This window comes from Tamandua tetradactyla, chromosome 7 (genome assembly GCF_023851605.1).
Source record: "Tamandua tetradactyla isolate mTamTet1 chromosome 7, mTamTet1.pri, whole genome shotgun sequence".
NCBI lineage: Eukaryota > Metazoa > Chordata > Mammalia > Pilosa > Myrmecophagidae > Tamandua > Tamandua tetradactyla.
The window spans coordinates 51,210,357-51,227,885 of NC_135333.1; the positions used below are offsets into that span (position 1 = coordinate 51,210,357).

Sequence of the window (17,529 nt, forward strand, 5' to 3'; positions counted from 1 at the left end):
GATACAAGAGCACTGATATTTGTAAGGGAATTAAAACTCTGTGTTAACGTGAATTTGATTTTATCCTATGAGATAGGTGGTGTTTGTCTTCTTTCCTTCTGAATGTGTGCCTCCCTGTTTGACTGTTTTGGGGCATGGTCCTTTCTGGGTTGAAGCAGCCATAAGGTATTGGCTACAGCTGTGGACTCGTTTCACTGCTGTGGGTAATGCTCTGTATTTGTACAAACTTAAAGGTGAAAAAAGATAAAATGCCATTTCACAAAACAGGTATTCCCAAACATCAAGCTAGTTAGCCCAAAGGGATTTTATAAGCAATTTCTTAAAAGGTAGGGTAAGGATGGGAATGGAGGTGGGGGCAGAGGCAAAAACCAAAGCACATGAAAGCATTAAAGAAAATCATCACTCACCAAAGTGAAGCTTCTAGACCGAGAACTGCTACTTCTACTCTCCAAACTTCCACCTCTGCTCAAGTCACTGAGCCTGCAGTTGGGTGGCATGTCAGAGTCCATCTCAGAAGAGTCTGATTTCAGTTGGTTTACAGGCATCCCCACCAAAACCTCAGTGCTGGCCTAGTCACAAGAAGTGGGGAAGAAGCCAGTATCCCATTCTGAGGTAAAGGATTGTTTCTGGAGAAATCAAGCACAAAGAGATCACAGTTAGTGAGCCTCGAAAGAAAAATACCTTATCCCTCAAAAACAAAGGCTTGCGTGAGCTAGATTCATTCAAGAGAACTAAATCAACTTGTCTGGTGATCCTGGTCTAGACTTCTCTTTTATGCCCTTAACCATTATGAAGAAGTAAGAGTTATTTTTAAGAAATCTGGAAATCTGACCTATCCAACGTTTTGGCTTTTTTTCTCGCCCCTGCACTTAGGGTCAGTGCTTTCTGCTCTTTCTCCAAAATAAGCTGTAACCTTGCCAATTCATCATTGCCGCTTTGGAACTAGGGGTGCTCAGTCTTGCTATTTTCTACCTATTAAATCATCCATTATTGCTTTCCCTAACCCTACACATATTTTTGAAAATAGTCCATTTATTAAACTTTGCTCAATGTGCTGGTTTGAAACTGAAAAGCCATGTTCTTTAATCCTCATTCAATATTGCTGGGTGGGATTTTTAAATTATTTCCATGGAAATGCAACCCACCCAACTGTGGGTGGTACCTTTTGATTAGGCAGTTTGACTCGATTTCCATGGAGATATGTCTCCACCCATTCAAGGTGGGGCTGCTTATTGGAGCCCTTTAAGAGGGAACCATTTTGGAAAAAGCTTGTGTGCTGACACAGCCCACACAGAGAATTTTGGAGATGCAGAAGGAAAATGCCATGCCCCAGGAAGCCTTATGAAATGAGAAGAGAAAGCAAGCAAACAATGCCATGTGCCTTCCAAGCTGACAGAGGTGTTCTGGTTTCTTGAATCAAGGTATCTTTCCCAGGATACCTTAGTTTGGACATTTTAAAAGCCTTAGAACTGTAAATTTGCAGCTTAATAAACTCCCCTTTTTAAAAGTCATTCTATTCCTGGTATATTGCATTCCAGCAACTTTAACAAACTAAAACACTCAATTACTCAGATTGTGTATGTAATCTGTTTCCTGCTGTGACCTGGATCTGTATATATTGTTTCAAAGAATGACAAATTTCAATAAAATCCAAGCAGAATAAGTTCTAAAAATGTACTAGACACATCACAATGAAATTACAGAACACCAAAAATGAGAAGAAAATCTTAAAAGCAGCTACGTATCTGTAATATATACAACCATTCACATAGCAACTCCACTTACAGGAATTTATCCTACCAATAAATTGCACACATGCAAAATGACACATATACAAAGTTATTCATTGCAGGATTGCTTGAAATAATGAAAAACTGAAAATAACCTATTAATAAGGGACTGGTTAAGTAAATTGTACTTAATTCATGCAAGTGAATATTTTTTAGCTGTCAAAAAAATTCTCTATGTGCTAATGAGTATATTATTATTAAGCAAAAATGCAAGTATAGAACGATATATAAAATACTGTTTAGTGTAAAATAAGAGATTATGGAATAAGAATGCATATTTCTATTTGTTGTCAATAAAGAAACTTTGGAAGGACATATAAGTCAAGAACAATCATTGGGTGTAAGGGGGAATGGGTATATGGGGGAGAAGAGTTAAATGGAGAATTTTTAGAAATAGAAATACCTTTTCTTTTTTAACCATTTGAAAATATTACCTATTCAAAAACTTATATAAGATTTTATTTTAAAACATGCAAAGAAAGGACATACTTTCCAAAGAAGTGATAATAAGACGCACTACTCTTAACAGTCATGGAAACCAAACACAGTTGAATACTGTCAGTGAGATGAGTTTCATGTACTACAAAAATATCTTCAATGGACAAGGACAAAGCAGTATAGAAAATGTGAATTTCCAGAAGTTTTATATTTCATCTGAAACCCCAGGTAGGTTAAATATCTCATGTATATATATATATGGGTTATAACTGAAGAAAGCTTACATTCTGATTTAAAAATATGCTTTCAATAAAAAAGAACAAGGGCAACATATTATAAATTTTCAAATAAAAAATTGAGAGAGTCTGCAACCAACAGACTCCCAGACTCCCATTAAAAAATTATAAAAGCTATACTTCAGGAACAAGAGATCCCAGATGGAAGGTACAGAACACAAGAAAAAAGAATAGCCAATTGACCAAAATGATGGCATTCCAGGGTTCTGTCTCTCCACAGAATCTTTGAACAACTAGCAAAAAACTGGCAGAGCCATCTTCTTCAGAGCTCAGGAATACAATGAAAGGGTTGCAATAACTGGGCGAGTGCCAAATCAAGAAAAAGGTAACTTAAAAATGGTAGGAAATCTTCATTGTGGTGCTCTGGCTGGCCCCTTCCCCATCCCTTCACCAGCTTGGTGCAGAGCCTGCTTGCACTTTCAGTGTGGGTCCCTAGTCCCAGTTCTGAAGGGAGTCGAGTAACCCTTGTGCTCATACTGGGAGCAGGTATGTCTGTGCCAGTCTCTCTGGTGGCAGTAAGAAGATCTCAGTCAGGACATGTTGTGGGTTCACAATCCCAGAACTTGCCATTCATGTAAAAAGCAGCTCACAGAGCTCTCCTAAAGAATGTTGTAGAAAGGTCTAATTGCAGCTGGCTGGGGCAAAGGTTTGCTGGCTGTGGGACACACAGGGCAGTGCCTGCAATGGTAAAGAACCACTAGGGAAGAGTATATATTCTGACATGTGTAAATGGACGTATACCTAGGGCCATGTGTGCATGTCCAGGACAAGACTCATAGGAAGATAAAATCTGGGAAGATACTATGTTTTTGCCTCATGCTATTCTCCAAATTTACTGATAGCACAGCTCAACTCTGAAAGAGAGCACTCTTATCAACCAATCTACAGACACTGGGAAAACTGTTTTTTCTTTCTGCTTTCTCTTTCTCTCTCTCTCTTTTTAAATACAAGCTCAAGTATCTAAATTTCAAGAAACCTGTGTCTAAATTTCAGAAATAACACATTAAAGTGTAAAAATATCTACACTGAAACAAAGATTACAAAACATGCAAAGAAAGAGGAAAAGACAGCTTGTGCAAAGGAGAAGATTAAAGTATTAGAAACCATCAACGATGGGATGACGGAAAAGTTTTGGTAACAGATGGTAGTGATGGTAGCACAACACTATGAATGCAATTAACAGCACTGAAATACACAACTGAAAGTGGTTAAAAGGAGAAATTTTAGGTTATACATATGTTTCTAGAATAAAAATTAAAGTTAAAAAAAAGCACAGGTCCTTACAACACAAACAATAGATCTTAATATAAACCATGAATTATAATTAATAGTATAATTATAATACTTTTTCATCAATTGTAACAAATGTACCACACTAATGCATGGGGTTAATAATGGTGGCATGGGGGGGTATATAGGAAGTCTGTATTTTCAACATAATTTTTCTGTAAACTTATAACTTCGCTAATAGAAAAGGGAAAATAAGGAAGGAAGCAAGGAGGGATGGAGGGAGGAAAGAGGGAGGGAGAAAGGAACAAACTATCAATGAAGAAGACCAGATCTTGGACATACCAAACAGAGTTTTAAAAAATAGTCTTAAATATGCTCAAAGGGCTAAAGAAAACATAGACAAAAAATAAAGAAAATCGAGAAAATGATAGAGGAATACAAAGAGAATGTCATTAAAGAGACAGAATTCATGAAAAAGAACCATATTGACCGAATGATCACAGTAACAAAAATTAAAAATTTCCCTAGAGGGGTTCAACAGTGGAATGGAGGTGGCAGATGAATCAGTGAACTTGAAGATAAGACAACGGAAATTACTCAGTCTGCGTAGGAGAAAGAAAAAAGGATGAAGAAAAGTGAACAGAGACTGAGAGATATGTAGCATACCATTAAATATACCAATATATACAGTACAGGAGTCCCAGAAAGAGACAGGAACAAAATATTTGAAGAAATAATGTCTTCAAACTTTCCAAATTTGATGAAAGACATGAATATACACATCCAAGAAGCTCAATGATCTCCAAACAGGATGAATTCAAATAGATCCACACTGAAACATATAATTATAAAATTGATGAATGAAGGTGCACGGGTGCGTTCAGTGGTAGAATGCTTACCTTACATGCAGTATCGGAGACCCAGGTTCGATTCCTGGACCATGCACCCCCCCCCCGCCAAAAGTAAAATTGATGAATGCCAAAGATAAAGAGAGAATTCTGAAAGCCACGAGAAGCAACGTGTCATATACAAGAGAACTTTATTAAGACTAAATGTCAATTTCTCAAGGGAAACTATGGAGGCAATAAAGCAGTGGAATGACATCCTTAACGTGCTGAAAGAAAAAAAAAAAAAAAAGCCAACCCAAAGGATTCTATATCCAGCAAGACTGACTTTCAAAAATGAGGATGAGATTAAGACATTCCCTGATAAACAAAAGCTGATGGAGGTTTGTCACCAATAGACTGAGACTGGCCCAGAAAGAAAAGCTAAAGGGAATTCTCTAGGTTGAAAAGAAAGGACACTAAATTGAAGCCATATGAAGAATAAAGATCTCTGGTAAAGGTAATGACACAGGTAAATATAAATGTCTCTAATGTTTTATTTTTGGTTAGTAACAGCACTCTTGACCTTCTACAGGATCTAAAATGCAAAACAAATAAAAAGTAATGATAAATGGATGGTTTTAGACTTGTAATTTGCAACAAGGACTACATAAAGGTGGGGGGGACAAAAGAGTATAGAAACATAGTGTGTGCATGCTATTGAAGTTAAGTTGGTATCAGACCAAACGGGATTATTATAGATTTGGGACATTAAAGGAGGTAGAATAGGGAGTTAATGCAGGGTTTCTAAATGGGGTTCTGATAATGGATGACAGTGAATGTAGCACACCACTATGAGTGTGATTAATCCTGCCAAACTGTATGCTTGGAAGTGGTTGAAATAGGAACGTTTATGTTGTGTATATGGTTCCAAAATCTTAAAAAAAGAGAGAGAGATTAAAAGAGACAATAACAAGTAAAAGCAATATATGATCCTGGACTGGATCTAATAACAGAGGAGAGAATGTCCAAAAGGACACTATTGGAACATATAAAACTATTGGGAGGATAGACAGTGTTAAAGTTCTTGAATTTGGTAACTATACTTAAGGTGATTGCATAAGTGAATATCCTTGTCCTTAGGAAATGTACATGGCGGAATTAAGTGTTCAAGGAGCATGATGTATACAACTCACTTTCAAATGTTTAGAAAATAAAGAGAAAGATGGATGGATGGATAAAGAGAATGACACAGCCAATATGGCAAAATGTTAGAAGCTGATGGATCTGGGTATCTGGGTGGGTTCTTATGCTGGAGTTCTCTATATGGGAATGGTATTAATTTTGCAACTGTCTGGTAAATCTGAAATTACTTGAAAATAAATTTTAAAAAATTAAAAAGAAGGCTGATTATTTTAAAGTAATAAATATGTGAGTAAATTTAAATAAACACTGACATATAAAACAGCAGGGTTTTTTTTTTCCCCTGGAATTAAAATGATAGAACTAAAAAATAAAGCAATATACATTAGCATTAGAAAGGAGGTGATCCGTGTTTTGGAGGAAGGTAAAAATACTGGTTAACTTTTTAATTTTATAAGTATTCATGGTAAAATTTCTAGGAAAACCATTAAAAGAATAGAAAAAGTATATTCAATGTCTCAAATAGAGGATTAAATAAATGGAATTGAGGGAAAAATTCATTTTCAAAGAAGTAAAAGAAAAAACATAAAACAGTACCAAAAAAAGGGACACAAACTATGATAAAAAGAATCTAAATATTTGAGTAATTATAATAAATTTAATAGAAAATGATCCAGGAGAAAGAAATTGTCAACTGGATTTTTCTTTAAAGACAGCAATGTGCTGTTTACATGGGTGTGCTGGTTTGGAATGATGTATGTACCCTAGAAAAGACATGTTTTAATCCTAATCCATTTTATAAAGGCAGCCGTTTCTTCTAATCCCTATTTAGTATTATACGTTTGAAACTGTAATTAGATCACCTCCCTGGAGATGTGATTTAATCAAGAGTGGGTGTTAAGCTGGGTTAGGTAAAGGCATGTCTCCACCCATTTGGGTGGGTCTTGATTAGTTTCTGCAATCCTATAAAGGAGGAAACGTTTTGGAGAGTAAGATATTCAGAGAGAGCAGAGCAGAATGATATAGCCACAATGAGCAGAGTCTACCAGCCAGTGACCTCTGGAGATGAAGAAGGAACATGCCTTCCTGGAAGCTTCATAAAAGAGGAAGCCAGAAGAAGCAGCTAGGAGATGATGCCATGCTTGCCATGTGCCCTTCCAGATGAGAGAGGAACCCTGACCGTGTTCACCATGTGCCTTTCCAGATGAAAGAGAAACTCTGTGCCTGCCATGTGTCCTTTCACTTGAGAAAGAAGCCCTGAACTTCATCGGCCTTCTTGAACCAAGCTATCTTTTCCTGGATGCCTCAGATTGGACATTTCTATAGACTTGCTTTAATTGGGACATTTTCTCAGCCTTAGAATTGTAAACTACCAACTTATTAAATTCCCTTTTTTAAAAGCCATTCTGTTTCCGGTATATTGCATTCTGGCAGCAAGCAAACTAGAACAATGGGCCACCAGAAAGGGTGAAAATCAAAAGCAAAGAATAAGATAAAGGTAAAGACTAAAAAGAAAGCTAAAATACTCATGGTAATATCAGACAAAGGAAAAAAGACAAAAGATTTACTAAAAATAAAGAGAATCACTTCAAAATGACAAAAGGTTCCCCACACATGAGCCTAATAACATGTTTCAAAAATATATAGCATTAATAAGCCCACCATCACAGTGGGAGATTTTAGTACATCTCTTTAGGTAAGTGGTAGATTAAGTAGACAAAGAATATAGAATACTGAAACAACACGATTGACAGCACAATTGATCTAATCAACAATTCCATCACACTATATGCAACAACTGCCTAATACACATTCTTTCAAGCTTACACAGAACACCTACAAACACTGATGACCTACGAGGCCATAAAGCAATACCAGAACATTTCAAAAGATTAGAATCAGATAACACATTCTTGCACTGCAGTGCAATTAAATTAGAAACCAATGACCTGAAGATAACCAGAAGAACCCATGTGTGTAGTCATTAAGAATTTAGGGTTCTAAACACTCTCGGAAGCCATATTGGAAATTAGAAAATATTTAGACCTAAATGATAAAAAAAATTCACATCAAAATCTATGGAATGCAGCTAAAGCATAACTTAAATGCTTATGATATTAGAAAAGGAAAATGGCTGACATTTAAGGAACCAAGCATCTAACTGAAATTAGAAAAGCAACAACAAAAGAATAAATACAGAAAGAAAAAAACAAAGAACACAGAAATAAAGAAATATAAAAATAGAGATCAAGCAAAAGTTTTTGAAACTACTAATGAAATTGATAAACCATGGCAGAGCTAAGTAAGAAAAAAACAGACATATCAGAACAAAAAATAGCATATAACTAGATGTGCCACAGGATATTATGAACAACTTTACCCCAGGAAATTCGAAAACATAGATGAAATGGACAAATTCCTAGAAGAATATATCACTAACGCTTACTCAAGAAAAAATCTGAATAATCTTATAACTATTAAAGAAAATGAATCAATAGATACACATCTTCCCACAAGAAAAACATCCAGATCCAGACTTGGATTTTTCTGGAGAGTTTTCCTGGAGAGTTCTACCAAACGTTCAAGGAATAAATAAATAACTCCCAGCTTACACAACCATTTCAGACAGGAGAAAAAGAAGAAACATTCCCCACCCCTCATTTTGAGGCGATTATAACCTTGATACCAAAACCCAAAGAATATATGAGAAAGGAAAAATCACAGACCAGTTTCACTCATGAATACAGATACAAAAAGTCTTAAAGAAAATTACTAGTAAATTGGGTCTAGAAAACTTGACCAGTATATGTTAATCCCAAGAATGCAAGATTTACATAACATTAATTTTTTCAATGCAACGTATAATATTAACAGATTAAAACAGAAAAATCGTAAATCATCTCAACAAATGATGCAAAAGCATTTGATAAAATTAATATTATGTATAATTTTTTAAAACTTCATGAACAAAGAGAGAGAAACTTTCTTAACCCGATAAAGGATATCTATTAAAAAACAAAACTTCAGCAATCACACTTAAGGGCAAAACATTAAAATCATTCCTATCACCCTTCCTATTAAGTTCTAAACCACCTAGATTGGAGGTAACCTAGGTTCATCACCAACTATGGACTCAAAGAATAAGTAAAAAAGTGGTAAATGATTATTATGGATGACTGTGCATCAGTTAGAAGCAATCAACTGGACAATGGCATGGACAGATCATAAAATATACTGTGTGAAAAGACAATTAGATTCTTAACACAATTCCACTGATATAAATTTAAAACAACACTATCTTTCAAACATAAATTCATATCCACAGACATATGGTGGGGTGGGGGATGAGGGAGTGGTAGAGAGGAGGTGATTATTTATAGTACACACCTGATTCACTGCACTCACTAAAAGGTAACTGGTTATCTCCTCTAGGTACCTGCTTCCTGCTGCTGGAAAAACAGGAGGAAGGTTTCCTGGAGATCTGAATAATAATGGTTTATCAGATCATTTTATCACCTAGGAGACTTTAAAAAGCACAGAATAAGCAGAAGATTTAGGATTAATGAGTTTTGACTTAATGAAGGAATATAAAATTTCAATTTATCCTAAATAAAGCCAAAAAAAACTTTCCAAAGTTATGTTTTACTTGACCCACAAGAACATAAAAAAATGAAAGAGTTTCACTTTTTTTAAAAATTTCTAAGTCACAATAGCTCATTACCATGACTGGGCTTTTTCCTATGGATAAGTAGTGGGTGAAAATGAGGAGAACACAGTTTTTAAGGGAATGTACACACTCAGATGAAATAATGAGTAACAAAAAAACAACCAGTGCTGACTTTCATGCTAGTGCCTCTTCTCAACATCCATCATCTGAAAATGTATTGAGTGGCTACTATATGACAGGCCCTTGCCTCTGATTTTACTTCAAAAAAGATGGTATTTCCACTTTAGTAGTGTCTGGTTCTAATAGCTGTTAAGTCCTATTTTTATAAAAATAACATGTGCTAATAAAAGTGAGTTTTTTATAACAAGAAATTAACTAGAAGAAGGCATTATGAATGGTGCCAAGATTCTTATATTGTTTAGACAAACAATAAATTTTACATTGTTTTAAAAACTGAGGACTGACATTCTTTTCTATTATTCAACTTAGAGCTTTTAAACAAATTCTTAGACTAAATCAACGATTTCCTTTCTTCCCCTATTGTATTTATAGACTACCTCTATATAAATAGAATATTACTCTATTAGCACAACACATTGATTATTCTGAGTACAATTCTTAGTTTCATTTCCAATTATACAAGTAGAGCACAGTTTCTATAGTCTTCCATCCCTCACCATACCAAAGATACCTAAACAGACAGAACTGGCCAGGTAGAGAGATAAAAAAGTTGTTGCCTTTACAGTTCATTTTCTGCCAAGTATTTCTATTCTCAAAAAACTTTGTTAAAAATAAAGCAAACAACGAAATTGAAGAAATAAATGAACGGGAACTCCCCAAATTAAACACTTTTGTACATCAAAGAACTTCGTCAAGAAAGTAAAAAGACAGCCTACACAATGGGAGACAATACTTGGAAATAATATATCAGATAAAGGTCTAGTATCCAGAATGTATAAAAAGATTGTTCAACTCAACAACAGAAAGACAGACAACCAAATTACAAAATGGACAAAAGACATGAACAGACACTTCTCAGAAGGGGAAATATAAATGGCCAAAAGGCACATGAAAAGATGCTCAACTTCCCTAGCTATTAGGAAAATGCAAATCAAAACCACAATGAGATATCATCTCACACCCACCAGAATGGCTATTATCAATAAAACAGAAACTGACAAGTGCTGGAGAGGATGTGGAGAAAGAGGCACACTTATCTACTGTTGGTGGAATGTCAAATGGTACAACAACTGTGGAAGGCAGTTTGGCAGTTCCTCAGGAACCTAAATAGAGAATTGCCATGTGACCCAGCAATACCATTGCTAGGTATCTACTCAAAGGACTTAAGGGCAAGGACACAAACGGACATTTGCACATCAATGTTCATAGCAGCATTATTTACAATTGCCAAGAGATGGAAACAGCCAAAATGTCCATCAACAGACGAGTGGCTAAACAAACTGCGGTATATACATACGATGGAATATTATGCAGCTTTAAGACAGAATAAACTTATGAAGCATGTAATAACATGGATGAACCTTAGGGACATTATGCTGAGTGAGATCAGCCAGAAACAAAAGGACAAATATTGTATGGTATCACTGATATGAACTGACATCAGTGAATGAACTTGGAGAATTTCAGTTGGTAACAGAGACCATCAGGAGATAGAAAGAGGGTATATATTGGGTAATTGGAGCTGAAGGGATACAGAGTGTGCAACAGGAGTGATCATAAAAATTCAGAAATGGATAGCACAATACTACCTGATTGTAGCACAATAATGTTAGAACACTGAAAAGCTGAATGTGAGAATGACAGAGGGAGGAGGCCTGGGGGCACAAATGAAATTAGAAAGATATGATAAAGACTGAGCTGGTATAATCTAGGAATGCCTAGAGTATATAATGATAGTGACTAAATGTACAAATTCAAAAATGTTTTGCATGAGGAACAAAGGAAAGTCAACACTGCAGGGTGTTGAAAACAGACGGTTAATTCATATTTTAAAGCTTTAACTTACGTGTGTGAGACAAAAGCAAAAATGTTTATTTGGCAAGAAATTTTTATTTTGACTAGTGCATTTCCTAATACAACTTATGTGGACAGCTTAATTGAACACCATAGTACACCTTGAGTAGGGCATGAGATTTTGTAGGTTTGTCCAGAGTGATGTCCCAATAAATCCCAGAGTGATTTGAACAGTGAATAAAAAAGTATTTGCAAAGTCCCCTTGGGGAAACTATGAGAAAGGGGGGAAATTCAATTTTCCTAAGTGGAGAATTCTTGATATTCTCACAAGCAGTGGGGACAACCAAAGCAACAGGCCAAGTCCCCAATCTTGGGGGTTGTTCATATGAAATGTAACACTGAAAAGGATAGGCTAAGCCTACTTAAAATTAGGACTAAGAGTCACCCCCAAGAGAACCTCTTCTATTGCTCAGATGTGGCCTCTCTCTCTCTCAGCCAACAGGACAAGCAGAATCACTGCCCCTCACCATGTGGGACATGACTCCCAGGGGTGTAAACCTTCCAGGCAACATGAGACAGAAATCCTAGAATGAGCTGGGACTCAGCATCAAGGTTTTGAGAAAACCCCTAGAATGAGTTGAGACTCAGCATCAGGGGATTGAGAAAACCTTCTCGACCAAAAGGGGGAAGAGTGAAATGAGACAAAATGAAGTATCAGTGGCTGAGAGATTCCAAACAGAGTCGAAAGGTTATTCTGGAGGTTATTCTTATGCATTAAATAGATATCACCTTTTTAGTTAAAGTGTAACGGAGAGGTTTGAGGGAACTGCCCGAAAATGTAGAGCTGTGTTCCAACAGCCATGTTTCTTGAAGATGATTATATAATGATATAGCTTTCACAATGTGACTGTGTGATTGTAAAAACTTTGTGTCTGGCGCCCACGCCCCGCAGCAGCCAACCCGCCCGCCCTCCTTCTTCCCCCTCCTCCCCCTCCTGCTCCGGCCGCTCTCCAACCACCACGGTGCCCTCTTCCCCCGCCTTCACCGGCTCCTCCACCACCAGCCTCTACAGCCTTGCCGCCCTCACCTTTCCTCCTCCAGAACAGCTACTGGGGGGAGTGCAGATAATATAGAGCAGCTCCCGGAGCCACGAGGGAGATCAAAGGGACGGCGTACCCCATCCTGGAACGGCTGACTATCTGGGAGAACCAGCTCCGGTGAGATCACCAAGGGGCACGGGCTTTCCTGGGTGGGAAGGCAAGCGACCGGAGTCCCTCCCCTCCACCTTCCCAGGCCAGCTGGTAGAATTGGACAGGCGGTCCCCTTAGGCCGCGGCGGCTGGTGCCCCCACCACATGAGGCCCCCCGGAACAACTGAGATAGTTGGGTCGGAAATCCCCAGACTGCGGAGAACAGTGACCGGGGGATCCCTTCCAAACACGTGACTCCCCCGTCGGCTGGGAATAGTGCACTCTCCCGGGCTGCGACAGCTGGCGCCCTCCTGCCACGCTTGGTGCCCCGGGCCGACTAGCTAATTCAGCCGGACGCTCTCCCGTGCTGCGGCGGCCGGCGACCCTCCCCACATTCAGAACCACAGGCCGGCTGGCATTCTTCCAAGACGCTTCGGCTACCGAACCTCCCCTACGGCGAGAATTTTCCAGAGTTAAAGGACCCACAGCAACTTTCACTGGTGGAACCCATAGACAAACGTGTGCCACGAGCGCCACCTACTGGGCAGGATAAGAAAAACAGAACCCAGAGATTGCACAGAAAAATCTTTCAACCTGTGGGGTCAAACACCCAGGAAAATCTGACTAAATGCCCAGACGCCAGCAGAAGATAACGGATCACGCTCAGAAAATTGAACATATGGCCCAGTCAAACGAAGAAACCAATAGTTCAAATGAGATACAGGAGCTGAAACAACTAATGCTGAATATACGAACAGAAATGGAAAACCTCTTCAAAAACGAAATCGATAAATTGAGGGAGGACATGAAGAACACATGGGCTGAACATAAAGAAGAAATAGAAAAACTGAAAAAACAAATCACAGAACTTATGGAAGTGAAAGATAAAGTAGAAAAGATGGAAAAAACAATGGATACCTACAACGACAGATTTAAAGAAACAGAAGACAGAATTAGTGATTTGGAGGATGAAACATCTGAATTCCAAAAAGAAACAGAAACTATCCGGAAAAGAATGGAAAAATTTGAACAAGGTGTCACGGAACTCAAGGACAATGTGAACCGTACAAATATACGTGTAGTGGGTATCCCAGAAGGAGAAGAGAAGGGAAAAGGAGGAGAAAAACTAATGGAAGAAATTATCACTGAAAATTTCCCAACTCTTATGAAAGACCTAAAATTACAGATCCAAGAAGTGCAGCACACCCCAAAGAGATTAGACACAAATAGGCGTTCCCCAAGACACTTACTAGTTAGAATATCAGAGGTCAAAGAGAAAGAGAGGATCTTGAAAGCAGCGAGAGAAAAACAATCCGCCACATACAAGGGAAACCCAATAAGACTACGTGTAGATTTCTCAGCAGAAACCATGGAAGCTAGAAGACAGTGGGATGATATATTTAAGTTACTAAAAGAGAAAAACTGCCAGCCAAGACTCCTATATCCAGCAAAATTGTCCTTCAAAAATGAGGGAGAAATTAAAACATTCTCAGACAAAAAGTCACTAAGAGAATTTGTGACCAAGAGACCAGCTCTGCAAGAAATACTAAAGGAAGCACTAGAGTCAGATACAAAAAGACAGAAGAGAGAGACATGGAGAAAAGTGTAGAAAGAAGGAAAGTCAGATATGATATATATAATACAAAAGGCAAAATGGTAGAGGAAAATATTATCCAAACAGTAATAACTCTAAATGTCAATGGACTGAATTCCCCAATTAAAAGACATAGACTGGCAGAATGGATTAAAAAACAGGATCCTTCTATATGCTGTCTACAGGAAACACATCTTAGACTCAAAGATAAATATAGGTTGAAAGTGAAAGGTTGGGAAAAGATATTTCATGCAAATAACAACCAGAAAAGAGCAGGAGTGGCTATACTAATATCCAACAAGTTAGACTTCAAATGTAAAACAGTTAAAAGAGACAAAGAAGGACACTATATACTATTAAAAGGAACAATTAAGCAAGAAGACATAACAATCATAAATATTTACGCACCGAACCAGAATGCCCCAAAATACGTGAGGAATACACTGCAAACACTGAAAAGGGAAATAGACACATATACCATAATAGTTGGAGACTTCAATTCACCACTCTCATCAATGGACAGAACATCTACACAGAGGATCAATAAAGAAATAGAGAACCTGAATATTACTATAAATGAGCTTGACTTAACAGACATTTATAGGACATTACATCCCACAACAGCAGGATACACCTTTTTCTCAAGTGCTCATGGATCATTCTCAAAGATAGACCATATGCTGGGTCACAAAGCAAGTCTTAACAAATTTAAAAAGATTGAAATCATACACAACACTTTCTCGGATCATAAAGGAATGAAGTTGGAAATCAATAATAGGCGGAGTGCCAGAAAATTCATAAATACATGGAGGCTCAACAACACACTCTTAAACAACAAGTGGGTCAAAGAAGAAATTGCAAGAGAAATTAGTAAATACCTAGAGGCAAATGAAAATGAAGACACAACATATCAACACTTATGGGACGCAGCAAAGGCAGTGCTAAGAGGGAAATTTATTGCCCTAAATGCCTTTATCAGAAAAGAAGAAAAGGCAAAAATGCAGGAAGTAACTGTCCACTTGGAAGAACTGGAGAAAGAACAGCAAACTAATCCCAAAGCAAGCAAAAGGAAAGAAATAACAAAGATTAGAGCAGAAATAAATGAAATTGAAAACATGAAAACAATAGAGAAAATCAATAAGACCAGAAGTTGGTTCTATGAGAAAATCAACAAGATTGATGGGCCCTTAGCAAGATTGACAAAAAGAAGAAGAGAGAGGATGCAAATAAATAAGATTAGAAATGGAAGAGGAGACATAACTACTGACCTCACAGAAATAAAGGAGGTAATAACAGGATACTATGAACAACTTTACGCTAATAAATACAACAATTTAGAAGAAATGGACAGGTTCCTGGAAAGACATGAACAACCAACTTTGACTCAAGAAGAAATAGACGACCTCAACAAACCAATCACAAGTAAAGAGATTGAATTAGTTATTCAAAAGCTCCCTAAAAAGAAAATTCCAGGACCAGACGGCTTCACATGTGAATTCTATCAAACATTCCAGAAAGAATTAGTACCAACTCTCCTCAAACTGTTCAACATAATCGAAGTGGAGGGAAAACTACCTAATTCATTCTATGAAGCCAACATCACCCTCATACCAAAACCAGGCAAAGATATTACAAAAAAACAAAACTACAGACCAATCTCTCTAATGAATACAGATGCAAAAATTCTCAATAAAATTCTAGCAAATCGTATCCAACAACACATTAAGAGAATTATACATCATGACCAAGTAGGATTCATCCCAGGTATGCAAGGATGGTTCAACATAAGAAAATCAATTAATGTAATACACCATATCAACAAATCAAAGCAGAAAAATCACATGATCATCTCAATTGATGCAGAGAAGGCATTTGACAAGATTCAACATCCTTTCCTGCTGAAAACACTTCAAAAGATAGGAATACAAGGGAACTTCCTTAAAATGATAGAGGGAATATATGAAAAACCCACAGCTAATATCATCCTCAATGGGGAAAAATTGAAAACTTTCCCCCTAAGATCAGGAACAAGACAAGGATGTCCACTATCACCACTATTATTCAACATTGTGTTGGAAGTTCTAGCCAGAGCAATTAGGCAAGAAAAAGAAATACAAGGCATCAAAATTGGAAAGGAAGAAGTAAAACTATCACTGTTTTCAGACGATATGATACTATATGTAGAAAACCCAGAAAAATCCACAACAAAATTACTAGAGCTAATAAATGAGTACAGCAAAGTAGCAGGCTACAAGATCAACATTCAAAAATCTGTAGCTTTTCTATACACTAGTAATGAACAAGCTGAGGCGGAAATCAAGAAACGAATCCCATTTACAATCGCAACTAAAAGAATAAAATACCTAGGAATAAATTTAACCAAAGAGACAAAAAACCTATATAAAGAAAACTACAAAAAACTGTTAAAAGAAATCACAGAAGACCTAAATAGATGGAAGGGCATACCGTGTTCATGGATTGGAAGACTAAATATAGTTAAGATGTCAATCCTACCTAAATTGATTTACAGATTCAATGCAATACCAATCAAAATCCCAACAACTTATTTTTCAGAAATAGAAAAACCAATAAGCAAATTTATCTGGAAGGGCAGGGTGCCCCAAATTGCTAAAAACATCTTGAGGAAAAAAAACGAAACTGGAGGTCTCGCGCTGCCTGACTTTAAGGCATATTATGAAGCCACAGTGGTCAAAACAGCATGGTATTGGCATAAAGACAGATATATCGACCAATGGAATCGAATAGAGTGCTCAGATATAGACCCTCTCATCTATGGACATTTGATCTTTGATAAGGCAGTCAAGCCAACTCACCTGGGACAGAACAGTCTCTTCAATAAATGGTGCCTAGAGAACTGGATATCCATATGCAAAAGAATGAAAGAAGACCCATCTCTCACACCCTATACAAAAGTTAACTCAAAATGGATCAAAGATCTAAACATTAGGTCTAAGACCATAAAACAGTTAGAGGAAAATGTTGGGAGATATCTTATGGATCTTACAACTGGAGGTGGTTTTATGGACCTTAAACCTAAAGCAAGAACACTGAAGAAGGAAATAAATAAATGGGAGCTCCTCAAAATTAAACACTTTTGTGCATCAAAGAACTTCATCAAGAAAGTAGAAAGACAGCCTACACAATGGGAGACAATATTTGGAAACGACATATCAGATAAAGGTCTAGTATCCAGAATTTATAAAGAGATTATTCAACTCAACAACAAAAAGACAGCCAACCCAATTACAAAATGGGAAAAAGACTTAAACAGACACCTACCAGAAGAAGAAATACGGATGGCCAGGCACATGAAGAGATGCTCAATGTCCCTGGCCATTAGAGAAATGCAAATCAAAACCACAA

General features: G+C 37.2%; 1 protein-coding gene across 4 annotated transcripts in view; it reads right to left on the reverse strand.

Moving 5' to 3' along the window:
* PROSER2 (proline and serine rich 2) overlaps positions 1-17,529 on the reverse strand; it is a 50,701-nt gene that overhangs the window by 21,686 nt on the left and 11,486 nt on the right. For 3 of the 4 annotated variants that reach the window (XM_077169433.1, XM_077169434.1, XM_077169436.1), the window contains one exon: positions 408-626. In XM_077169433.1, the coding sequence (XP_077025548.1) occupies positions 408-545 (138 nt within the window). In that variant the 5' untranslated portion in view covers positions 546-626. Of the gene's footprint in view, positions 1-407; positions 627-10,790; positions 10,896-17,529 lie in introns of those variants that run through there. The other variant, XM_077169435.1, reaches the window with a different exon arrangement.